The sequence below is a fragment of the Platichthys flesus genome, chromosome 7, assembly GCF_949316205.1.
Source record: "Platichthys flesus chromosome 7, fPlaFle2.1, whole genome shotgun sequence".
In the NCBI taxonomy this organism is placed as follows: Eukaryota; Metazoa; Chordata; class Actinopteri; order Pleuronectiformes; family Pleuronectidae; genus Platichthys; species Platichthys flesus.
This window is the reverse complement of record NC_084951.1, coordinates 5,566,116-5,592,832: the sequence shown is the minus strand read 5'-3', so window position 1 is coordinate 5,592,832 and position 26,717 is coordinate 5,566,116. Positions and strand designations below refer to the sequence as shown.

At 39.8% G+C, this 26,717-nt stretch overlaps 3 protein-coding genes across 5 annotated transcripts; all 3 read right to left on the bottom strand.

Annotated features, from left to right (window-relative positions):
- Nucleotides 1-575: 575 nt before the first annotated feature.
- On the bottom strand, nt 576-11,711 carry si:ch211-207e14.4 (interleukin-17 receptor D). 2 transcript variants are annotated; one of them, XM_062391080.1, is made up of 12 exons: nt 11,474-11,711; nt 7,581-7,665; nt 6,503-6,661; nt 5,896-6,014; nt 4,219-4,342; nt 3,946-3,984; nt 3,703-3,848; nt 3,467-3,541; nt 2,453-2,519; nt 2,201-2,347; nt 1,872-2,044; nt 576-1,764 (listed from the first exon to the last, which is right to left on the bottom strand). In XM_062391080.1, the coding sequence occupies exons 1-12, from the start codon at nt 11,597-11,599 to the stop codon at nt 1,225-1,227; spliced, it is 1,800 nt and encodes a 599-aa protein (XP_062247064.1). In that variant the 5' UTR covers nt 11,600-11,711; the 3' UTR covers nt 576-1,224. The 2 variants fall into 2 exon arrangements, with proteins under 2 accessions (XP_062247064.1, XP_062247065.1); XM_062391081.1 differs by having other exon boundaries at nt 2,201-2,344.
- Nucleotides 11,712-12,026: 315 nt separating this feature from the next.
- fam50a (family with sequence similarity 50 member A) lies at nt 12,027-21,808 on the bottom strand. Its single transcript, XM_062392311.1, has 13 exons — nt 21,549-21,808; nt 21,264-21,348; nt 20,500-20,599; nt 19,130-19,263; nt 18,789-18,862; nt 17,722-17,788; nt 16,609-16,670; nt 16,370-16,446; nt 15,948-16,002; nt 14,370-14,418; nt 14,172-14,242; nt 13,755-13,865; nt 12,027-12,283 (listed from the first exon to the last, which is right to left on the bottom strand). The coding sequence occupies exons 1-13, from the start codon at nt 21,657-21,659 to the stop codon at nt 12,275-12,277; spliced, it is 1,005 nt and encodes a 334-aa protein (XP_062248295.1). The 5' UTR covers nt 21,660-21,808; the 3' UTR covers nt 12,027-12,274.
- A 986-nt stretch (nt 21,809-22,794) lies between these two features.
- On the bottom strand, nt 22,795-26,079 carry cav4b (caveolin 4b). Of its 2 annotated transcripts, XM_062392279.1 has the most exons (4): nt 25,882-26,079; nt 24,971-25,199; nt 24,531-24,718; nt 22,795-24,080 (listed from the first exon to the last, which is right to left on the bottom strand). In XM_062392279.1, the coding sequence occupies exons 2-4, from the start codon at nt 25,196-25,198 to the stop codon at nt 23,891-23,893; spliced, it is 606 nt and encodes a 201-aa protein (XP_062248263.1). In that variant the 5' UTR covers nt 25,199; nt 25,882-26,079; the 3' UTR covers nt 22,795-23,890. The 2 variants fall into 2 exon arrangements, with proteins under 2 accessions (XP_062248263.1, XP_062248262.1); XM_062392278.1 differs by having other exon boundaries at nt 24,971-26,079.
- Between the last annotated feature and the right edge of the window lie 638 nt (nt 26,080-26,717).

The following is a 26,717-nucleotide window of genomic DNA, read 5'->3' as shown; positions in this document are numbered from 1 at the left end:
TAGGCCCGCCTTTCTCATTAGCATTTATTTATTTATTCTTACTTATGTCATGTATGGTCCTCCATAGGATGGTGACTCCCAATACAAAACATAAAATATATTAATCTTAAGCATTTCTCTTCTGTAAGGTTTCTCATACACCCAATTTAATGGGGGGGAGCCCCTAAGGAGCCCCTAGGGAGCTGTGCTCGCGAGCCCGGCTCCCCGGCTAGCGTTAGCTCGCGAGCTAACTGGGCCCGTGGAGCCCGGCTAGCGTTAGCTCACTCGTCCAAGGCCATGTAGCGAGACGGCCTACATGGGCATGGTGTGACTATGATTTTTATTTCGGTCGTATTCCCATTCGACGCACTCTAGTGTATTGTTTCTGACATAGAGGAACCACAACAAATTGCGGGAGTTGTTTTTCTCTAGAGTTTTTGGGACGGTAGACATGCCAGATACCCAAATTAACATTTAAGAGCACTACAAAAGTGGAATTTTCATAATATGTCCCCTTTAAAGCATTAGTGTCAGAAGTTAGTTTGTAGTTGAGGCATTAAGCTGTGAAGCCGAGAGACCAATACATGCTAGCATGATTTCATGCGTAAAAGTACATATTTAATAGAAATACAACACAAAATAAAATACTTTCAAAAATAAAATACAATGAAACCATTATAATTATGGGCCTATTAATCTTTTCTCATCTCTGTATGCAATATGCACATGTATAAATAAAAATATAAGCTTTCATGTATACAAATATCACTATCCTCTTCAAGGTAAACATTCTCACAGAATAATTCACTAAGTAATTTATTAGATAATATGATTTTTATTTATAGTGCTAGTATAATTTCATAATGGCTTTAAACCTGGTTACTGCAATACAAATAACAGATTAATGCCACCAAAAACTATGTCAAATACATTCAGTCTTGCTGACCAATATTGTATGCTCTATGTACAAATCCTTCCTTTACATGTAACACATTAATACATTAGAGGTCACAGTGTACAGCTGCTAGCACTGGACCACAGTTGCGGCCGGGATGGTTTATATGGGTGATTGCTTAAAGGTACATCTGTACCCTCTGCTGTGAACTTCCAGATTATCTTGCCTGGCTCGATGCAAAACCAGCAAGGTTTTGGCCATTAGCAGCTTTTATCTCCACTCCCAGCTTTTCCTTTCCTGGGCCGAGAGCTATCATTAGTTAAGAGTGTACAGATTTACTTTTTTGGTCTTTATTCCCCTTCTTCCACAGAAGTATGTATCTGGCCTCCTATTGCCAGTCCTGCCTCATGGATAGCCCTCTGTAGAGCTGCCCCAGCAGGCAACTTGGCAAAACTTTCCTCTGAGATGTTGTTTATCTTCAGGTAACCCCCAGGTCTGTGGAGAGCCACTCCATGAAGGTGGGAGAAGAGCAGCGGCAAGTCACTCATCAGCCTGTAGTGAGATACCAGCCTCAGCTCAGTGGGGATGTCTGTTTCCTCAGAGTACTCGAAAATGGCTGCCATGTACTTGGACAGGTCCTGCCCTCTGGCCTTAGCTCGGCAGACCTCCTCTACTATGAGTTGGATGGCTGCATTAGAGCTGAAGGCGTTGAAGTTCAGCCGCCTGTCTGCCTCTTCATCATCACTCTCTTGGCCTGAAGGCTCAAATCTGTGGTCGAGGCCCTGAGAGCAGATCACCAAGACAAAGTCACTCTCCCGGATCTGCCGGCAGTGCCAGGCCACACTGCCCTCCTCAGCCACGCTGAGAGAGTCCCAAAGGTCCAGGCACACCTGGACAGAGAAGAAGAGTTTCATCTCAAAATGGTCTAATAGAACAGCTCACTTAGATGGTCCTTGTGAAATTTAACATTAAGCCTTTTAAATGTCGTGTCTGCTACCTGAGTGGCCATGTGCCGCTGTATGAAGGCCCCCAATTGCATGACAGCTTTGACATGTGCAGGACAATCAAAGCTGCTGTAACAAATCAGAAGACGAGGAGGGGTCAGCCTGCTTCTGGGTAACGATACCATTTCTTCCTGAGTCCCGCTGTCATGGTATTGCCTGATGATATCTGAAGGGACATTGAAAAAGAAACCTTGTTACATTTCACACGCTGCTGGTATTGGAAAAGATAGAGCAGATATGAACAATGTTTCAATGAACCGCTATTTTGATTAAATTACGCCTAGTGAAATACAAACATGATGTATTGAATTTGTCTTTGCACCTGGTTTTACGTCACATATCTTCATCTGCAGCTTAGGCTTTCTCCTGGTGAGAGCAACCAGTATGACTACAATAATGACTACGACAGCCAGGCACAGTGGAAGTATCAGAGCCAAGGAAGCAGTGACAAATTGTGTCCTGGGACCTTCTGGGGGGGGAGAAATGGGAGTGAATGACAAATCATTGGCTGACACTTATTAAATAATTTGGCATTTGGGGAAATGTGCTTATTTGCTTTAGTGGTGAGCAGTACCTTTGTGAATGTGCATCACCTGAACGTTGAAAGCTCTTCTCACTGCATCAACTTCATTAGCAGCAATCTGTGACACAAGAAATGTTGAGTTCACCTGTGGCCTTGGTAATTGTAGTTTGACAGGATATTGTTGAACTTAAATTGTTATTTGGCCAATAATGTCACATAAATAGCTGTAAGCACATCAATATCACCTTATAAACATGCTAGCTGGTAGTTGCCTATTTGAGAAAAAATGCAAAGATTTGCTTTTATTTATGGCCATCTGATGACTATAGGCAGCGTTTCCACAGAATAAGATAGATCTTTGGCGGTAACAGGGGGGCCTTCTCTGACTGACTGCCTGGCTTCTGACCCCTGATCTGTTGTTAAACAAGAACTTTGCTCATCCCAAGACTGCTCCATGGTGTCTTGCTTTCAGGTTCACGCTTGCCATTTTGCCCAACCTGACACTATCATGCTCAACAGATTCTGAGTGACCTGGTAAAATAAGCGTAAGATTGTTTTGGTTCATCATGAACCTCTGGTGGAACAAAGTAGAATATGGCAGACCGCCACAGTCTATGGGAAACACTGTGGAAATAACCTCTCTCCTACGATCTCTGCTTTTTCCCCATTAACTCCAGATGTTAAATTCTCTAAATCGTCACAAACCAGGCACTAATTTAGTTTGTGTGCCCTTTATTGTTAAGCACAGCACACAGTGTGTCCTATCCACAGGAAAAAGCTTGGACGAGCTGATGGGGACAGCAGTGTTGAGTGAAAATTGTTTGTGGATCCGTCAACACAGACATTGTCATTAACATTAGTTTCACTTGAACTCAAAGCCCTTACACTTTCATGAAGCCTGAACTGTGGGAAATGTAGTCAAACTGCAAGAAATGTTGAGTCAGGATAAAGAAACTTAAAACATGTAGCTTAGCAAAGCACACATTTTAAACAACTGTCACATAAATATTATCATCAAATGCATAGTCAAAAGTATAGACGACCTATATCCAATTTTATTTTTACCTCACAACTGTAATTGGTTCCTTCTTGGAGGTCATTCAGCTGATAGCTGTGGTGAGTATTGTTTTTGGAAGAATTCTACAGAAGATAAATAAATGGTTAGTGGAGATAGAGTCACATAAATATCAAATATGTCTGTAATAGAAATAGAATAAATAAGGTAATCTGTAAAATGATGCACTGAGTGAAAACAAAGATGCAAAGATAAACATAAAGCTGCAGAAGGCTTAACCACCCACAGGCGTTATTTCTGTGTATTTCTTCATCCCGTTTGCATAACAAAGGGAGAAGTAACTTGTGATGCCCAGGTTCTCGGGAGCCAGGTTAAACGTCACAGTGATGGCAGTCCCCTCCTGCTGCACCTCGACATATTTGGGATACCAGTCTGCAAGCAGACCATAACAATATTGATGTTGACGTAAAGCTGATCGTGAGAAAATAATACATCTAACCTTTATTTGGGAAGTATAAGGAAGTCTCACCGTTTTTGCACTGCTCAAGACCGTTCTTCTCTTCACAAGCTGCAAAACCACAACATGCAAATTACTATACATTCACCAATGTTAGGACCACACATGCTTCCTGATGGTGCAGGATGAGACCATCATGCACGTGTGCATTTTAAACAAGCCAACAGAAGGAGGGAATTGGCTTAAAGGGTTCTCTGAGGCAACCACAATATTTACAAGCTGCACCTGTGTGTGTGTGTGTGTGTGTTGTGTGATAATCTGGCCTAAGGATGAAGTGGGTCTTACAGCGTGTGGAGAAGATCTTGCTAATGTAGAACCTCTCCCACTCCTCAGGCACCGGCAGAGCCATGACAATAACAGCATACTGGGACCCAACGGAGAGTCCGGGGAAAGGGTCCGACTTGTACACCTTCAGAAAACAGCAGCTGTCATGACCTTGGTTGTGGTTAAATATAGCACTGTGCATACTTTCATCTGTGATAGTGAGATAAGACTTTTTGTCAGATGGTTCATTTACAGAGAAGTTCTTTCTCATGTCAAACCTCAATGTATTGTATTAAAATGCTCTGATTTCGTATGTGCTGTTAATGTTTTCTATATTATGGTTTTACTCTGTTTTTGTGTCCAAAGTATGAATACAAATTGAAACACAAATAATCTATGCCTGGATGATAAGTCTTTAGTAATAGGTTTATTTTTCCCCAATTCATTTTTGAATATTCATGTAGTTTTTAGTTTACTTGATAATTGAAAACCAACATTTCATTGTTACTTCATATTTCCTAGTAATTGGCACCCTACTTTTAGTATGATTCTAAAATGATTTATTGATTTATTTATGAAGAGAGCTGCAGTTTGTATATGTAACTTCGACCATCTACCTTTATCATAAATACATCACGTATCGCGTAACACTCTTGCACTTCTCTAGTAAAGGAACATATTTTTTTTCCAGGTGAAAAATCTAAGTAATGGGCATATACAGTAATAAAAGGAGGGAAATGACAAGTTATTAAATAAAAAAATGAACAAGCAAGCACAAAGGTAAATGTTTATTATTATTACGATTATTATTATTGTTATTATTATTATTATTATTAACATATCTAACAGGATTAAGTTTGGTTAATATCTCATATGATTTAGTAATAAAAAATAAAACGCAAAATGTAGCAGTGCTTGATGCTATAATACTTTATTGTTTGATGAATCAATTCTTTTCATTTTCAAAGCAATGGACAAACTTATCTCGGAAAATCCAGTTTATGTGATATTAACTGTTTTCATGCAGCAGTAGTTTAAATAGAGTCCAAGGTAAACACAGTGATCCTCTTGTCACTGTTTTTTGTTGTCAACATGGTTTGCATATGGCGCTCCTTTCCCCTCCATCACTTGTACCACTTAGTACAGGGATTGCACGTCGGGCAGTGTTTGTGTGAGGGGATCTGAGCAGTGATGTATTATGCATATTACTGTATTGTTTTACATTGTACATTGTGCCTGTTGTTTTGAATAAACAGTTCTCCAATGAGGTTCTTGTGGGACTTTTACAGCTTCTCATACATCGTAAGAGTAAAATCTATAGCTGACTCCTCTCAGGACATATTTTAAGTTTATGGGATTGTATTGCTGCTGGGATCTCACCCAAAAACACACCATCGTTTCACAATGACAGGGTCATGATATATGATATATGAGCAGAAACTAAAGGATTCTTAGAAAGTGATAAGTGGTGTACACCCAGGACAGTGTCCTTCACAAAACAATATTTAGGATCCATTCAACTATCAAAAATAAAACCACTATATATTATCGATGTGAAAAACATATAATTTAGCTGCAGCTGTTATCTAACTATCAAATGTGCCTCTTGTTGGTATAAACCAGAAGAACTACAGTTTGTCAAACAGCATAGCAGACATTAATAGAAACAAAGACCAAAGGGAGAGGGTCCCTTCCTACCCTTTGAGCATGTTTAGCCATGAGGGAAACGTTGCGGTGGAAGAGAAAGAGCTGACAGGCGACAGTAGATCCTCCCAACGCCTGGAGGGACACCTGAAAGCCTCGCAGGAAGGCGATCCCTGAGAAAACACAAAATTGACAAAAGGAAACATGTGTCGCGAATTCAGCAATCCATCATCCAAGTTGCATATATCCATCAATGTCGAGAACATGTGTTTTCTGCATGTGCTGCTCCAGTTCAGTGCACGTTCAGTTGGGATTTTAATGTACACGTGTCTCTATGTTACACTGTCACCTCACTCATGTGTGAACGAATCAAATGTCTCTGGACACTTTGAAGGATTCTCATAATACAAGGCATCACCTTTATCTTTCAGTAATAACTCACTGTTTGTGACCTGAAATCATTTGTGCATGTCAAGACTGGATGTGGTAATTGACCTAGGGGGAGGGGCCTCATGATTGAAAAGATAAATGATTCACAAAACTGGCAGAGAATTTCATAAATCAACCAAACGTCTGTTTGACACAGTTAGTATTTGTCTTTTTGAGAACTGCATTGGAAAGGTTTGAAAGAAAACATTGACGTAATTTTGTATCAACACACCATAATAACTGGGTTTCCAGGAAACAAGGATAGTTTCCGAGGTGGGGTTCGGCTCATGAACAGATTCGACCTTCACATCGTTTGGCGCTTGGACATAATGCTGACAGATCTCAGGGTCTTCTTCTCCTAGCAGCTCCAAGCATGGCCAAGGGATACAACCTGAGGAGAAACGGATACGTACAGTGACAAAGTGCTTCGGACATTTTCAGAGTAGGCATTCATTTCTGGACCTGCATGTGAAGCTAATTGACTATTTACACCTGCATCTAGAAAAAAATGTAAAAAAAAACAATAAATGGCAGGTGGAGTGATGACGAATTAAATTGTACTGCCCTACCGGCAGATTTCCCCCCCAGACCATAAACATAAGATTTTGGAGCCACATCTTCATATGGATGGGAATATGCCATGTTCCGTTAATTACAATCCAAGTTGTACGCCCTGTTTGTTATTTTGTTTTTTAGTTTTTTGTTCTGTTTTTATGCCTTTGTTTTATTTTATTTCAATTGACTCTCTTTCTTTCTTTCTCTTGTCCTTTCATTTTGGCATCATTTCTTACTTACTCCTAGTATTTGTATGTTTGTACTTAACAACCTGAAAAAAACCTTAATAAACATATTGAACAAAAACGTTTTTTAATCCAACACATATATCACCTAAGAGCTCATGTTGACTCTATAGAGGCAGATTCAGTGAGGTTCATCCTCTGAGGATCCTTAGGGAATTTAGAAAATGTCAAGACCATCCAACCACTATAGTTGTTGAAATACTCATGAATAAATGTGACTGTGGATCAGTTGACATGAATGCTGTTGGACCAAATGTTGTTGATCTTTATATTATCACAACAGCAGCTCTAAAGGTGGATGTCAGTCCTTCGGCTTGCCTGGGTTGAAATCCTAATATGTAGTGCAAACAAGTTTAATGCTGTGAAGCGTGGAGTTGGAGGTTTTGGGGCGGGGGGTCTCGGACTTAGCCTTGAGTACAACGTGAACAACATCTTCAGAGTTGTCGGAGCATTTGACATGGTTTCCAGCTGTAATTTAGCCACTGCACAGCCCGTCTGTGTCAGACTTACTTCCAAACTCTTGGATGGAGTTGAAACCCAGCGCCTCCTTGATATCTGCACTTGTTATTCTGCAGTATTCACATCCTGGTCCTCCCTGCAGAGGAGAAAGAGATCCTGAATTCAGACCAAGCAGCCAATTGATGATTATGTCATTGTTTTGACAGGTGAATCACCCAAACAGATTCAAAACAAATAAAAGATAAGAAAGGAAAATAAAATGCACACATGTCAATGACAATGTCCAAAAACAGGTCCAGTTTTTTGGGCGTGAACTCAAAGACGTCAATTGATTTGATTATGTCAAAATTCTCTCAGGATTTAATGCGTTCTCTGATCGGCTGCCAGGAGGAGGGAGATCTGGTTCAGTCACAGGAATGTGAATGCCAGGAGTTTACCCGAGTGGGAACTCTGGGATTAATTCCTGATAAATTAATATAAAATAGGCTGTTAATTCTTTTCTGGCATCACAGCTTTCTCAAGAGCTGCCTCAAAACTCAGAAACACAACTTGAAGCACACTTCCGCTCTGTGGTCTTCAATTGCGCCTATTGTGGAGTCAGATGTTTGGAGAAAATCCATGTTGTTTTAAAACATTTTGTGTAAAGTTTTTATTTGCCCAGTATCCTCCTCCCATAGGTATTTATGTCAGTCGAACTTTATATAATTTCCTCCATTAATCCACGGCCTCTTCCACTTAAACCAATGTATTTTCTTCTTTTTTCATGTCTAACTCTGTTGATTATTATTCTGTTTATACAATGTCCGGGATTATTGCTTTTGCCATTTCTCAACTGAAGACTCAAAGGTTTAGTTAATTGCTTCAGGGCTAAGTATTGAAGTATGTATGCAGGTGCTGTTCTGTTTAGGGCCTTAGCTTTGGAGATATTTTCCAACAATAGTTTTTACACAATTTGTACACTCAGAATACTCACTCATGTGTGTTGTATTTATTGTGTTTTCATGTTTCTATGTTCATTGTATGCACCAATAACCAGAGCAAATTCCTTGTAGGTGTTGACCTACTTGGAAATAAATACTTTCTGATTCTGATTCTGATTCTATGACAAAATGCCAAAAATATTTTATAATGGGGCAAAACAACAAGATAATGTGTGAGCATTTTGCCTTTATCTCGCCACAATCTTGCTGTAAATTTTTGAAGTAAAAAAACTGTCTTGTAACTTAACCTTAACAAATTTTCTCCAGTTCAATTATGAGATAAAATAGATACCATAATATTCTAACGTTCATATATTATAAGAGAATGTCCATAATTCCAGTTATAAAAAACTAGGTTTGTAGGATATAATGAGCCAAGTAAAGAATACGCAATAGACAGATATTTCCAAACTTTTGCACATACTTACATCAGTGACCCAAACCTGGATGGACAACAGTGTCACAGTGAGTGAATCATCAAAAAACACAATAGGGGTCGGTTTCTGAACACTATGCTCAACATATATATATATATATATAAGTATGGTTCTATTTAACAGTATCTCCTTAACAGTGTCTCTGCAATATAGAGTAGAAGTAAAGTACAAAGCTGTACTGCACTTAAAAACACTGAATATACTGTGGTTTTCACTCTTCAAGAGTTTTACCCACACTGTGACACTAATGAATCACAACAGGAGTGAATCAGTATCAACTGCTTGAGGAGACAGATGACCATAATGATTTCAACATAGAGACCAGCAGCGACGGAAGTTACCAGTTATTTCTTAGATCATGATATGACATAATCATACTGGCGGTATTCAATACAAATAATAATAAACGTTATTTAAATAACAAGATAACTCACATTAACAGCTACGGTCTTCAATTAACCTAAACATTATCTGACTCTCTGTTTGCATATTTAATTACTAGCTCATATATACCCTTTTTTTCTATCAATACCATACACCTTAAGCATTGGTGCTACATCTCGTTGTACACTGTGAAATGACAATGAAAGTTTTCTATTCTATTCAATGCATGCATACACACACAAACACACACACACAGTACATACTGCTTACAATTGGATTCATTAGTATTAACAGTTTAATAGTGTGTTAAAACATTGTCTTTATAAATAAATAAAGGAAATGTTAAATATAAAACCGTATTAGTATCAGCAACCAAGTATTTTGAATTAGAAACTTAAAAGTACATTTATTTATAATATGGTTTTAAAATAAGTCAACTTTTAAACGCAGGACTTTTACTTTTGTAGATTATTAATTTATTGTTGTATTGTTATCTGTAGTTAAATAAAGTAGGTTTACTTCTTGCACCTCCCTGATAAACTGCCCTGCAGGTTTACAGAACATAACTAGACTAACAGGTGGAGAAAATTAAAGGAAAGAAAAACTTTACCTGCCCTGGGCCTGTGTGTGTGTGCTTTCACAGAGTGGTAGTTAAACTGTCAGGTGAGGTAATGGCACTCAGAAAGTCTTTCAGTCTAAATACTTACTGGCACGCAAACCGAAGATGAGAAACACCATCAACATGCTTAGCATGCAATTTTACAAATGACACGCCCTCCACTCACAACACTCGCAGGGTAGTAGGTGACGTAAAAAATCACAAACGTCAGCAGAGGGAAATTGGTTTTAATACTAAACTCTGTGGTTACCACATATTAAAGAAGTTTGCGAGCTGTCGAAGTGACAGTGTGTGTCTATCAAGAAGGGATTGTCGTGTTAACACACACCAACATTTAGGTTCAACAACTCTGCATTTTCCTTTGTACATTTATTGTTGGTGAACGTAAACAATTGAAGGCTTGAAACAGCTCCAACCACAGGGTTGATATTCTACTGCAGAGAGTAACCTCCCTGACATTGCACACAGACCCGAGGAAGACCAGGCTAATGTGCCACAGGGGACACATTTAGTCATCAAGTGTTTTCCCCCGTAACAACTGCAGCATGGTGTTTCAGTATTTTTACTGATGATGCGGTTCAAGAAGCTTCACAAATAACCTGTCTTTAGTTGAGGGACTTAAAGCCAAGCTTTGAGAAGTAAGGATATTTACAGTGTGCAGTAAATATTAGTCACAGACAAAGACGTTCAGCCAGTGTTGTAAATATTATAGATCTCTCTACAGTTGATCTGTCATCTGGGAAAGTGGGTCCGAACTAAGTGTGAACCCTCAAAATGAAGCCATTTCATTTTGCTGCATGTCACATGTTATGAGTATGTCTCAGAGACGCGTCCCTTCTGATTACCAGGTGGGTTCACATCATCGTGACCCTTCACATGTAGCTTGCTGCCCCTGGAGGGGCCCCACGGCTTCAGGTTATAACCAGGTCAAACAAAAAATGTGAATTCTTTTTACGACTTGTTTTTGTTGCAATACAGGAGGCAAAAGCAAAGAGTGGGAACTGTTGACTTAGAATCTATTGCTCCTACTGTAAATATGGCCTTTATTCTTCCCTCTCTGTATTTTACTATAATGTTATACAATTCAATGACCAAATTTTCTCTCTAACTCTATTTTATAAATTGGATCTGTGATTGTAATTTTCTTATTATATTTTTTAGGCGTAGACAGAGGAAACTGTCTGAGGCATATATTGTTGGAACTATAAAATATAGAATAGTTAGAAAGACAACTTTCTAACTGGTCTGAGACACTGAATAACAGAACCCAGCTAGTATGGCATGAAACCACAAACACAATGTGCAGGTTTGTCAGAGCAGAAGTGTGAAGTGAAGCTCCTGTAAAGTACACAACTGCAGCTCCTATAATGTACACATCTGCAGCTCATTATGTAAACAGATTCAACCTAGCTTCAGAGCAGACGCCACCAAGGGAAATGCAATGTACGTAGAAGGCACAGAAGATGAGGTTGCTACAAAGCAGAACCTGTGTTAAAGTGGAGCAGGTTTGAAACCGGGACTTACCTGGCGGACGCAGTCCAGAGTGCAGTCCTGAGGAGCGAGAGCAGTGGCTGTGTTATCGTCTTGAAGATAACACAGTGGAAGACCAAGCACGACGAGCTGGAGCACAACAAGGGCTGACCTCCACATCCTGATGCAGCCAGCATGACAGTCAGCACCACACCTCAAACTAACACCCACTCCCCCATTAACCCACTGGACAGGACGGTCTAAAGAAGCCTCCGCTCGGCGTGAGGATTGAAATCTAATGTCAAAGCGTCTGCAATGCTGTTTGAGTGACAGGAACGTGGGAGGAGGAAGGGAGGGGTGCCTGGAGGCTATTGGTGGAGGTGCAGCCCAGCCAACTGGCTGTGCATGTTTTAACAGCTATGCATCTCTAGCAGGAGGCACATGGCAGGCTCAGCCCCTCAACAGAATGTAATAATGTTCAAAGCTCAGGCCAAAAACAACTTTCACACAAACCCACAGGCTGACGATGAAAAGTCTCAGCGAGTGGCAAGGGTCCACGTGCAGGGGTGCTAGGTTTAATCAAAGGTTCTGTCATGAGTCCAGCTAGTTCCATCCAAATTCACTTTATTAAGCACAGACAATAGAACATGTTGATCGGCTTTATCTACATGAATGTGGGCTTGTTTTCACAGGAAACAATGCGTTGGTAAATCAAATACATTTGGGGAAATTAGCATTTCAAATATCAGGAAAGCTGTGAATCCAAAGCATCAAATCTTGATAAAGCACAGATGAAAGATGGTATAACAGAGGAAATAAGAAGGACATTTTGCGAGGCTGGAGAAGGTGGCCGTTTCACCGGATCTGAAAAACAGAGAAACACAACACGAAGTTACTCCACAGGGCCAACAAGGTCAGGTCTAAACTAAATAAAACTATTTGATTACAGTGAATTGCTAAGTGTTCCCTTATTCCTCCAACCATTCATCTTGTTCTTGAAAATCGTTTGATCCAATCTGATACTAATGGTTCACAGGTCTTCTGTTATAATGTAGTTATAGAAAACAGAAAGGATTCTTTCTAGTGAACTCTGGGTGTCACATATTTATCTCATGCAAGATCACAAGTTCAAATTAAAATAGTTGATAATAGGTCCCAAATTTAATCATAATTTTGGCATGAGCTCATGAGTCCTTGCCAGGTTCCCTTTCTTTAGCAATAATCTGATCTAGCTGACATGTTTATCAGCTAGATCAGCTTATTTTCCCAGATAACCATCCATTGGCAAGACATCTAGATTTTAAGGTAAAACTGCATGAGAAGGCGTATACAATTATCATGAGCGGTCCAGATCTGTCATTTACAGATGAAAACGGCAATTTTTCACCCTAGATTCAATTGAGCTGGGTTACACAATACCTTGCATTGATTTATTCCTTGATTCAGGAAGACATGCACAGAGTAGTGGATGAGGAACGTTGCAGTGGCTTTGAAGGTAAAAACCAGCTTGACTCAGGTTTCTGATTCAGTCAGTAAGTGATGTGATTCCAAGCATTTCCAACCTGGTTGTTGTGGATAAAGAGGGCTGATCTGTGTTGTTTGCAAATTACTTGGACCCAAGTCAGGGATTGATCGCCCCCAGCAGGGTGACTAATGAACAAAGCCCCGAAAGACCAAGTCGCAACGACTGTTGTTTCAGGACACTAGCAAGCCAAACCCAAGACCTATACCAATCTCTGGATAAGAATAAGAGATGTGGGCCAAGGTCTAAAAGTTCAGGAACAGCAATGAATCCCCTGAGCTTCTTACATGCTGCCACATTAAAGACATCATCGCTTCTGCAGCTTTAACCACTGGAGCAGTTTCCACAAACTGTAGACTCAACATTAAACCACAAACATCCTACAGAGCAACATTATTATTTAGTTTCATTCCCTATTCAGTCCCTTTAGCTTGTTTTGTTTCTACCGACCCCTGAGACAAACATCTGGCTCTTACACAGCTAAATGCTCCACTGTGTTCACCAGCTGGTGGCCAACACTGGTTAGATGGGAGGAAGTAAAATAAGTCACATTAACTCAACAGCCTCATCAGACATGTAATTATATGAACAATTGTGAAAGAACAATGTGTTTTTTATAGTCTTGGTCAACTTACTATCCCGGTTTATTAAAATGTAACACAGCTGCATGCTTCCGGAAACACAGTTGGTTTACAATGGTCATTTAACAGATTAGATTCAAGACTAGAATAAAACCTCAATAATCTGTTCAAAGAGAATTGGTGATTTACTGCTAAGATGAAGCAAGCCAACATTTGGCAAAGGGATTCTCACCGTATATTTGTCCCATTTCTTCTCAGGATCATACGGCTCCCAGCGGCTGGCAGGGAAGATGTGCTTGTTCTTCTCATACCAGCTCCTCAGCACCACTTTACCTGCATGAGACTTCGGGCAACAAACAAATAAAACTTGGTTAACTTTGACTTCATGATTTTCTTTTGAGATTTGTACACCACTATTTTATAGAGGCTTATTATTTATTGTTGTTGATTGAAGTTGTAATTTGCTCTCAGTTCAAATTATAAAGATTTAGAAGATTTATTTGAAACAACAGTTATTCAATTTTCAATTCAGACATATATATGTAAAACCTGAGCAGGACAAGTCTTTGCTGATTTCATTCAGAATCAGAAATGACCAAAATATTATAATAAGCATCTATTGTTCATTTCAGCTTCTTTAAAACCTCACCTCATCTTTCTCGACAGTGGCATCGTTCACAAGTCGGATATCATCGTGGACGTCAAAGCTGAAAAGAGGACCTGTGGAGAATGGGAAAAGGCAGGAAACCCAACTCCACGTCATTCCCTGATCTGCACAGTGACTTAGAACTTCAGAATGTAACATCAAGAAACAAACCAAGACGCAAAATGCTGATTGTTCACTGACCTGATTTTCCTCTGGCCTTTGTCACGATGAAGTCGTAAAAACTGTGGTGCTGAAAAGTAAAGTGCACCATTTCAATTAATAAAAGTAACCATGACTCTCACCAGGTATAGGTAGATAGACTAAACTGATATCAAGGACACACACAGACTTTTTAAGATGGTGTTTTTTTTACATTATCACTTATTTCCCATATCAGCTACATTTAGAAGACTGCTATTTATTATTGCACTACTTCAGCTACAGCGATTACCGCCATTACAGCTTTAAAGGGATGTCAATTATCCCACTGCAACCTGAGTGTGTCTCTATTAGCAAGTCCATGACTCTTTGATAGTGAACAGCTACATCAAAGGTGCACGATATAACACTTGAACAAAACGAAATTAACCAGATCAACCCACAGTGAACAGACATGTCAGCTGCGGTTTTTCATGATTTCATTCGTGCGTCATTAATCCACAAACAAAAGAGCTGGCTTCATCAACTTTAATATCTTTAAAATAATGGATGCCAACACAAAAGGGTCTGACCGATGTGTGCGCATGTGAGATGAAAGGACCGGCAGTATTAGTGTCCTGTTGTTACAAAAATATATTTTAACGATCTTCTAATCTGATGATCAGTTTGGGAAGCTGTGAATGCATTTCTCATTTTTTTCACAGTTTAAAAAAAACCCACAATCTCCATTGTTTGTTAATAAGCAGATACACAATAATTATTTAAATGTAGTTGGATTCAATTTAATTACACAGTGTTCCAGACAGAAATATTTAGATCTCTAGCAGTTACGGAGGTAATTAAGAATGCGCACGCAAGTGACAGGTACTAATCAGGCAAGGATAAGTTGTTGTGTTAGAGGAAGAAGGGCATGCATGAAACAACTGCAGCTGAAACTATGAGGCCTGACTGTCCGCATGCATGGTAACAACGTTAGTGACCATTTTGTGAGCGAGCATGCAGCAAATAATGCTGCACAAACCAAGGGAAAATATTGTTATAAAGATATGAAACTTGGGCATGACAAATTTGGAAATGGAGGGCCACCAAAGTCTAGGTAAGTAATGTGAAACATTGAATCACATTTAACATTTTTAAATGCAGAACTTAATATTGGTTTCAGTACTTTTACCTAAGTAAAGAACTTAACTTAATTTGTGATTGCTAAATAATAATAATGACAATAATTGCTGAGAAATACCATTTATTGTGATGACATAAATTCTAAGACTGTTATCATTTATTGAAAATCTCATTGTTGCAACCCAGCTGTAGATAAAAAAAGATCAACAAGAAAATCAACAATAAGAACAATAAGTCATAGAAAGTGTGATTCCGCACCATGTTATCACCCCAACCAGGTAAGCAATCAGTCAAACTCTTGACAATAATTATAATAACTTGTGTTATTTATCAGCTGTAAGTCTTTGGCTGCTATTAAATAGGATCCACACTCAGGTCAAGTGAAGAAACACGTTTGTATCTGCTTCTGTGCTAGACAATTAAAAAACCTGTTAAAAGTGTTACATGCTGATGACTTCTTCCTGCCAGTTCTGTGACATCCAAGCAAACGGTACTTACATGTGGTATTATAAGATCCTCTTTGATGTACATCAGTTGCTCTACTCCGGCAGACCTGCACAGAGAAGGTAGTCCAGTCAAGATTAAGTTTGACATAATGTCAAAATCCACTTCCTTTCAGAAGGAAAGCTGACTAATTATTCCAGTTTCAAGCCTCTGTTTCAAGGATTATAAATGTTCAGACTATTGCAACTCCAAGTGGTAAAATAAGAAATGACACTGTGAGGGAGAGTGATGCATGTAGTGAATGGATTTAGTCAGTTCCCAATTGGTTTGTTTGGTTATAGATTTCCTGCTCTGTCAAACAGCACGATGAAGAAATCACAGAAAGACCTATAGTTATAATGGATTTAACAAGTGAACTTTTAAGGATAGTGATGATGTATGTTGACTTGACACTTTGTTCTTTTACACCTTCTCACCTGAGCTCACTGAAGTCTTTCCTGAGGACTTCCAGGGCCCTCTGCAAAAAGTTCTGGATGGTATTACCCTTCTTCATCTGCAGGAGAAATACACACAAGGAGACTTGGAATGTGAACCGTTAAGTTGACATAAATTCCCCCGGGCACTGAAACCTTACACAAGATGCATGGCTGTACAGCAAAAAGATGGTGAACTGACACATTCCCTTATACTACTGTTGAAGCTCCTCATTCATTACCTTGACTGTCTTACGATGTCCAGAACCATCCCAGTAGCTGAATGTGATCTCAATCTCCTCACCTGATGACAAACAAAAACAAAACACACACCCCACAGTTAGAGTGAAAATGAAACACTAGGAAAATGTCACATCACTTTGAGTGACCAACATGATCACAGTTATCAGTATTATGATTTCATAATTTCAAAATGTGCCGAAAATGTTCATGAAGCACTGATACACCCACTGTTATCATTTCAGTATTATTATTATAACTGGTTCAAGGAAGAGGGACATTATCTTACCTGTTCTTGCATCTTTGCATTGGCACAGGATTGATTTTAAGGTTATTTAACTGTTTTTAAAGCATTACATGGCTTAACGCCCCGGTAGATAACGATATGACTTGCGATAAATAAACAAAAACAGTCCCTGGCTACGGACGCAGAGACAATAGACAGCTCCACTGCAGGAGAAGGTGCAGAGCCTGGCTGCACTGCCACCAAGTCCGGGGCAGACATCAGGGAGCCTTGCACAGCTCCTCGTGTCTTTCATACATGTTTGGACAGTGAAAGCTTCTAATTTAACAGCTTTAGCCGTCCCGCTCTAAAGAGTGAGCGGGGCGGCTGATGAATACACTGCTCTAAAGTAAGATTTAACTTATTAAGAAAAGTATCGATCACTATGTGATGATCAGTGATGATATTGTGGCATCATTTCAAATATCTCCATCTGATTGGCCAAATATATTGACAGACAGAGAGTGAATGGATGGCGCATGGAACACCATTTATTGCAGTTTTTGCCATATTTTACAACATGTTTATCGTGCATGTTGATATAGCGACACCAAAAACATTTATGTTGTATTCTAAGCCTGAAACTATGATTGTTGCCGTTATGAAGCTCACACCGACACCAAGCATCAGACACACTCACCGTCAAGCGAATCCAGCGTTACAGAAGTGAAAATAAAATGAAAGGAAAAATGAAAGTGACAAATTCCCCAAAGCTGAGACATTTGCCTAATATTGGACACTGTTGCCTGAATGTTTACATAAAGGTGACAGTGGATGGATACACAACTGAATGTAAGTGACAAAAACTGTGTGTGTGTGTTCAGACACTCACTTTTAATTTTCTCCTGTTTGAGCTCCCACTCCTGCCTGAGCTCCTCTCTGAGACGATTCTCCTCCTCCTGCACACAAGGCAAGCAAACAAAACCAGTTCAGTGAAAATATTAGAGCTTTATTGGTTATTTTATTTTGGTCCGATTTTCTCTTTTGAGTGATGGGTCTGGTATTTCCAGTTTTCGGTTTTGTTCTTAGTTTTTTCACTTCGGGTCAGATGGTAGATTTCTGGGTCTGGGACTCGAATACTACAGTCCACCTTCCCACAGCCAAGCCGAATGTAAGGAGACAAAATAGGACCAGGGTGTTTACAGACTATAAGTTATCACTTCCATGTCGGCCATGTTAATAGTTGTATTACATCAATGCTAATATCTGGGTCACTGAACTAGAACTACAAAATAAGCATATTGACATTTTATTATTATTATACATTTAAAATATCTGTAAAGTATATCTCTTTCTCTTACAAAACTTATTTTCAAGCTCTAAAGTAGCATTAAATGAGCAATAACATAATTAAGTTCTACTTAAATAGATTGAAGACCGTGTATCTGATATATTTTAGCGTTGTTAAGGCTTAAGGCATTTTAAGAACATGTAGAAACCCTGTTTAATGGATCAGTCACATTGTGTCTGCAGGTTAGTGCTCCTGTAGGGTCTGAGCCACCATGTGAGACACTTCAGACATCACATTACCAGAATTGCAACAATCTTATGTCATAACACATTAAGGAAATGAAGACCAAAAAGCATTTTTGCCTCTCAGTAACTAGAATTACTGCTCTACGGTTGTATGCCTCCGCCAACCAACCCAACATCCGTGGAATTATTTCGATAAACTTTTTTGCAAGATTCATTTAATGTCACTGTGAACTCTGACCACTGAGATGTGATCACTTTATCTGAAAATCTTAGTCAAGTGACAACTGATCTCATTCTTAAGATGTCTTCCCAGGAATGGGATGGGCGGACAAACCCTTAACAGAATGCCTATGGCAGCTGGCTGTCACCGGCGCGGAGGTATAAGGTAAAAGTCTCAAAGAAGTGTCACACACATAGACTCACCTCTCTGTCTCGATCAGGAAGGAAACTTGTGTCCACGTCTGGATTTTTACCCAGCTTCTTCTTAGCTGGAAAATCTGAGACAAAAATCACACAACTGTGAGATAAACTCCCAGATTCATATTTTATAACTGTTGGTTTAATCTCACAATAGGCAATGTACAAACAACAAGATGTAATTTATTTCTTACAAATCAAAGCTGTCTTAAAATAAACATAGGGATCCACATCAGACTTAATCGTTCTGTATAATGTTTAATTTACAACTTAACTGTTGGACCAAAGCAATCATTTACAAAACACAGGGAAGATTCTCAGTTCTGTGCTTCCACATCAGTACTCACAATCCTGCTCGTCTTCGTCTTCTTCTTCTTCGTCTTCTTCTTCATCTTCATCTTCTCCAGGGTTAAAAGATAAACTGGCTATTTTCCTCTTCTGTTCTTCTTTTCTCTTCTTCTCTTTTTGCTTCTCTAGTTTACTGCAAGGGAGCAGAAGCAAAATAAATGAAAGACCACTCATACAGTTGAATTAAGCTAACTGTCCCAGCATCCCTTGCAGGGTCAGAGGTGAGAAACACAGCATTTCCACCAGGTTGTACTGCCAGTAGCCCATCCACAAGCCAAACTCAACGTCAGTTACAATGTGCCTGCCTGCCAGCCCAGCATCACTCCTGGGCAGGCATTAGGACCCATAATATGAGTCTGCCCTGAGGCAGTGGCGGCAATAGCATTGCATCAGCAGGCCAATGTTTGGGGGTGGGAGATGTGCAATGCAACTTTTAATGTTAAAAAAGTTGCATATTTTGTATCATTTGAAAATCTACCAGCACAACAGGGATTGCACAGCTGGCAGGTTGGGGGGAGCGTGTGAGTGCTGATCTCTATCGCTCGTCACAGCTTGATTGCTGATTGTATTCAGTTATTAGTGAACCATGATGGATCATGAATCTGGATTGTCCTGGTCACTTTAACACTGATGTCCTGGCTGTGCGCGTCTTGTGCTGTGTGTGGCAATTGAACTGTGTGCACACGTTGGGTTTAAATGCAGCCTAATAAATTGTAGAGTGAATCAAACAAACCCAAAGTAAACTTCAGTGCTGTTCAGTTCCTAATAACTTCTGATTAGTGTTGGTGTTAATGTGCATCTTTCCTGATCCTGAGGCAGTAGTGGATATAATTATATTTCTCTAGCAACAGCCTCGCTGCATAGTGTATGTGATTTAGTTGACTTGGCGAGTTTGTTCAGGGATGTGTGTCACTCTTGTTGGGCCAGAGAAACACCAGATCATTGTGCAGCCACAGAAAAGTGTATGTTATTACCGGTAGTCCAGTATCTTCAGCCATAAAGTGTGTAACGTTACATAAGCTCAGGTTGCAGTATTGTAGTTACTGAAAGGGAGGAGAGCCGGGATAGATTTTGATTTTTTCTGTCTGGCATGAAAATAAATTGGGATTTATGAAAATAAATTGGGATCCCCGAGGACGAGCTTTGTTTTGAGTTTCTTGTGAACATTCCAAAGTAAAAACCCTTGAAGCCTTCTAGTTTTTTGCATGAGTAGATGTAATTGCTGCCAAAGAACACTCATCAACCATAGTCCAGCTGTACTACAATATGTTTTACAGCACTTGTAATTCTTTCAAGTCACAGCAGAAACTCTAATGGATGAACAAAACAGGTTTATTAGAACGTATGCTGGCAGGAAGTAGTAACTCACAGCTGGAGTTCCTTGGACTGCTCCTTCTTGGCCAGCTGTTTCTCTCTTTCCTTCACCAGCGCCTCCTGCTTGGCCTTCATATCATTCAGTGTCACCAGACCTGATCAGAACATAGGACACATGAAACTGGTCACACAAGAGTCACATGGGGAGATCAATCAACTATTCCCAAATGTATTGCAATATTTGCTTTTACTGTAAGGTGCAGATGTGTCTCAACATTCATGTGGTCAGTGGAACTAACATCAACAAGGAAAAACAAGGCCAAAAAAGAGAGTGAGCCGAGTCGCAGAGTCTGCACACGCCATCTCCATGAATCATATGTCCTCAAACCCTTGGTTGTGCACTTACTCATTTCTGTCTTTGCAACCTGTTACACTATTCTTCACATTTTCGTTTTTTTCTATCAGTCTCTAGTTACGCATGTAAAGAGTCCTTGGGTCTCTTCATAGGTGTAATATAAGTTATTATTATTACAACATATATTCTGTTTACATACTGTATACTTTTTTTTTTTAAATACTATTTCTACTCTATTTGTTTTTTTATATCTCCTTTTGTTTTAAATGGCATGTTTACCTATTTTTACTTCTCGTTGTATTATGTTTAGTTTGAGACAGACAGCAATGGTGGACTAATGCCGACTTGTCTTAACTTATCATGTGTGACACTTCGTGGGTCACATTCTGAGTCAGCCCATGTGTTTCTCCAGGTTCTACACGTGTGTTGCTTTGCTTGAGTGTGTCAAGTGGGTTGATACCGACCAACTGTGCTGGACTTGAGCTCTGCCTCCACAGCGTCATAGTGAGCTGAGAATTTCTTGTCGATGTTGGACTTGACCATGTTGTCCTGGGAGGAAACAGAGATGTTCATACAGTTAGCTACACCATAATATGCCCGATGATGCATCACATCACACTGGGTAAAACTGCAGTTCTCTGGACCAAGGGGCACTTCACGGAGCCTGCAGGTCGCAGGCCCTCACACCTCTACACACCCCAGTGTCTGGAGAACAGACACGTTATAACTCAGGACACGAATGTAGAAACCTCTGCAATCTTCTGCTTCAGCTGCTCGAGCTGTTCTCTTTCTTTCTCTCGTTTCTTCATCAGCTGCATGGCTCGCCCCCCCTCGCTGGCGGCTCCTTTGTACTGCGCCATGATGAAACTCTGTCCTCCACACTCACGCACACCGAGTTTTCACTCACGACCTGAGACAAAGACGAGTTAAACACTCGAACTGAGTTTGTTTCTGTGGATCTTCTCACCGCACTTCACAACAACAAAAATGGCGGTGGCGATGTGCATGCTGGGTATTGAATGCGCTTTCACGTACCTCAGGAAAACACAGCTCCAACTAACGAACTAGCGAACTATATGGACCGACCTCTGTGAAGAAGTCTACTGATGTGAAATTGGATAAGTGTGGTTTATGTTATTTAGGGTGAGGCGGGTTACGTTTGAGTTTACGTCTTTAAGTTTATTTAGTTGTTTTTTTTTACAATATGTTTTTGTTTTGATAGTTTGTTTATTAATGTTGATATAAATTCTAGAGAAAAAAATTCAAAGACTTAATTCATCTCAACAGGGATCCTTGATAAAAGAGAAGTGATACCGGATCTTCCTGGGTAATTAGAAATAAAGTAAAAATAAAAAGTAGAACGCAACAAGGGTTATGGTTAGGGTAACAATTTGTGCAGAATAGTTTTTTCTAATATTAGTTACATTTTTAATTAATCCATTTTTAGAATATGTTTCTGACTTAAAATAAATATTGAGTGAAACTTTCAGAAATTAATTTCTGGTTTGTAAAATGCTTTAAAGGCTGGTAAAAACAGAGTATCCACAACAAAGACATGCAACAAATTCCTAAAAACTACAAAAAGCAAATATAAAGTCAGCTCTAACTCCCTTTGAATGACCACAAACAGACCACAGGTATCACCAATAACTAATGATGAATCGTTTTTATCATAACTCGCAATAGCTGAGGTGAAATGTTTATTCAACAAAACAGAAATCCTCAATTCTAAATATATTTGATTAATGATACAACTCATTTAAATTACATTTAAAGTCAGTGTAAAAGTAACAGTAATAATAATATGGATAATAATAATTGTAATGAATTATCTTTGAAAATAATAAACAAATCAAACAGTAGTAACATCACCAGGTTTCAGAAGTTTAAAAAGAAGAAACACAAAATGCAATTTTGCACAAAATTCTCTGACTCTATCCCTCTGACTCAGTCCAGGGTTGAAAATCAAAACAAAAAGTCCTAGTCAAAACATAGTCACATCTTTATGTGCATATTTTATTTCATAATACAAAATGATGGTATGTACATGAATCAGCTTGTAGGTGAACACCAGTACCTGCCCTTGCAGGAAAACTAAAGCCACATTCTCTAACTTTCACTTAGAGACAGCGGCCTCTGCAGCCACACATCATTTTGTTGGGCTCTGAATATGAAAAATAAGTGGTTTTCACAGAAAATCACAGCCTATCACATTGTTGAGAGGAGCTCCGACAGCGTAGTTCCACTCACTGAACTGAAATACAACTGAACAATGCATATTACCCATGATCCTCTGCTTCCCGAACCACACAAGTTACAATGTAACAAATCCAACAAACTCTGTTTAGAAATTCTGATTCAAAACGTTTCCTCTCTGAATATTGTGGCTTAAAGTTGTTTTTTACTGACTTCTATGTCTTTGTAATTGATCTACAGTAACAGCTTTATTGAACTTGATTCTGGAAATGTATTACATCAGCTACTCCCTTATCATAGGAGATCAGACCCACCAACAAAATTTGTAAGACATTTTTAACACATGTATTCCAGAAGATGTCTGCAGAATTTGGTCCAGACTTTCTCAAGAGCTGGCTTTTCACTCATGAGCAACACAGCAAGAAATCCCCCTAAAGATCTTGTGTTTTTGTTTTTGTTTTAAAGTAATTGTATGTATGGCACCGCCATGTTTTTACATTTTTTGCATCCATTACAGATAAGAAGTGTCATCAACACATCCACTCACTCGTGGTGAAGCCTGTGGAGGTCTCCTGCTTTGCTTTCCCATGGGCTCCTCTGGACAATCTGCAGATTTTTTTCAGAATGTCCAGAGGTTCACCAGAGGTCATTGCACGTCAGGTGTTCAGGGTGAAGCTGCTAGTTTAACGTAAAAAAAGGTTTTATAGTGTGGCTTTTATAATGTTATAAAAAAAAGAAAGAAAAGGCAGGGACTTCTCCAGAGTGTGAATGCACTCAATGCCTGTATCCAAGTCTGAGTCATCAGTGCTCACATCCAATACGAGTTATGACTTCTGGAAATCAGGTCCTATACTCAAAATCCAGTGCCCCTCACTTATCACCTGCTAGCGACGTATTACACTGGTGCAGCCTCTCTGTCCCCCATTTGATGCGAGTCTTTGTTTGAGAGTGAAATGGCAATTTGACTGCAGCAGAGGGCGAGAGACTCACACAAGGGGGAGATGAAAACATTCACAGAACATATGCACAAGGACCGCAGGCACGGCAGGAAGGTGTTGCTCAGCTGTATGCAAGGAACCACAAACCTGCGGAGAGAGAGAAAAATAGATTACACACATCTGTCATGTTGTACAGTAGGCAGCCTTTGTAGTGGATGTATTCTCCCCTACAGAGAATTGAAGGACATATTTAAAGGACGCAGGTGTTTCTACAAATCAAATCAGTTCCATCGCAGTAGGTGATTCAGGTAGCATACATACCTGCTGTGACATAGTGATGAGTGTCAAGCCAGAAAAAACAGCAGGCATGAAGGTTTACACCAGCAGAGACCAATGCACACAGCTTTTTCCTGCCTTGTACGCTATAACAATTTTGGATCTAGATTTGATTATCACAAGCGTTTGCTTGATCTATTTAAAAGAACCATTGTTCTTATTGCTTTACATGACAGATATAGAGTTTCAGAGGGGTTTGGATGAGGATGAAATATGAAAAAGTGTCTGAGGGACTAATTCGTTATTTTCGCCCCAGCGTACCAGACGTGTAGACAAGCAAGAATGGCCAGGAAGACGCCACAGAGGAAAGCGAAGGGCACGGCGAGCAGCAAGGTGAGGCAGCAGTAGGTCCATGTGCGAGCCTTCTCAAAGCCGGTGACGCTGTAAAACCACACCTGGTCTATACTACGGGGAGAAGCGGGCTCTGCCAGCACATCACTGACCTCCACCTGCACAGACAGACAGGGAACAAGACAGCGGTTCAAGTCAAGTCTATTTATCAAGTTATCATTTTATTTTACTCATTCATCTCATGTCAGAATTTATTTTAAAACGGAATCAGAAATGAGATTCAGATCTCTTTTAATATTTGATTTGTATTTGGGAACATAGGCCAAAGGAAACTGATCACAGCACTAGTTGCATTTTTAGGACTAATGATAAGAACAGAATCAAAGATCCCACTGATATAAAAAATCAACCTGTAGGTGCTTGTTGATGCCATAAGGGTCCCTGCTGACAGGACGGGTGGGTGTGGGTGTCACAGGGGCCGCCGGAGGGGTTGGAGGCTCTGGCGCCGGAGTCGGGGATTTGGATGCAAACTCTGGCGGAGGAGGAGGGGTGCTCATCTGTTCTTCTCCTCCATCATCTTCATCACTGTCATCATCGATCTTACACTCCACCAGACAGTCGTCGCTCACCATCATCATCCTCAGTGTGCAGGAGGAAGCACATGCATGAAGATAGGCATGGACATAGGCAGTCAAATAAACTGGCTCCCCTGATCTTGCTTTTACTTTCAGTTGCAGACTGTAACACCAATGCATGCACGGACGCACACACGCACACACACACACACACACACAAACACACACGCACAGTATGCAGACTGGAGGCGTGTGGAGTTTAACAGCGAGCTGAGCACTGGCTCTACCACCTGTTCTTTAGCCCTAAAAAAGAAGCCATACCAAAATCTGTAAATAGCAACTGATAATTTTAGAACTACAAGTCAAAAATGAAACATAGAAAGTGTAGACGTTCTGTCATGGTTATTATGTGTGTTTTTCTTCTATAGGGAATAGAGCTGTTAAATAATTTATAAGATTTGCTGAATCAGAGTGGGGACTTTCCCATGAATAAATAAAAAACTATAACGATTCAAGCACATATGATGGATGCAATCCTGCCTTGGAGTCAGAAGTAAAATGGCAGTTGAATAAAACTCTCAACATTTTTATTTAAAATCCTTTAAACAACTTGTATATGTATCATATTTATATTTTGTATGAGACAGGTGCTGCAGGTTACAATCCATATGCATGTTGAGAAATCCTGGCGGCGGAATCATGCATGGGTGATCCTAGGCAGAAATTATCAATCATGTGTGACTTACCTTCGTCAAAGTGCTATCTTAATCCTGTATCGCTGACAGAGAGATGAGGCCCTGCAGACAGTGCTAATCTAAAATGTCAATGAGATCAGCTCAGCCGCTTAATCCCAATGTACCTCTGAGCTGATTTTGCACAGGAGAATTCATACAGAGGCGTGCACACCCACACACAAACAAACGCACACAGACTCTCACAGCATTTTACACTGACTTAAAGAGGCAGAAGTGCTAATGTAGTACAGTGTCTCTTACTTGTGTGTGTGTGTGTGTGTTTGTGTGTATGTGTGTGTAGTTGGGGTCCTATTTTAGGACGAGGAGTAGATGGGTCTCAAAGATCTAATTACAGCACTGGGTTGCTGTCTTAAAACAGAAATTGAAACAATGGTAGACACACAAAAACAAATCTAATTTCAAGAGTGTTGATAACTTGCATTTTTCAAGGTGACGGAGCAGAATCAAGCAGTGGTTGATCCAGATGTTTTTATGGTGTTTTATGGTGTTATGGGAGGTGTGGTAGGACGGTTGTGGCAGGCAGTGTGTTATCTGTCTCTCTCTGATTCTGTCTGCTGACACACAATGCAGACTTACAGCACAACAATCAATTCCTAATAGGATAACTTTTTATAAACTTGGAGCACACTCAATTAACAGCAAGTGCGCACACTGCTCCAAATGACATCTGGGTTCAAACCCTGCATCTCTGGTTTAGCAGGTAACTGAACTTGAGTGAACTGATCATCACGATCACCTGATTATTCAATCTACATTCTTACTCACTGAGTGAATTTGACTGTGTCTGTTTGATCATGCTTAACAGTTAACAGACACACGTTTAGAGT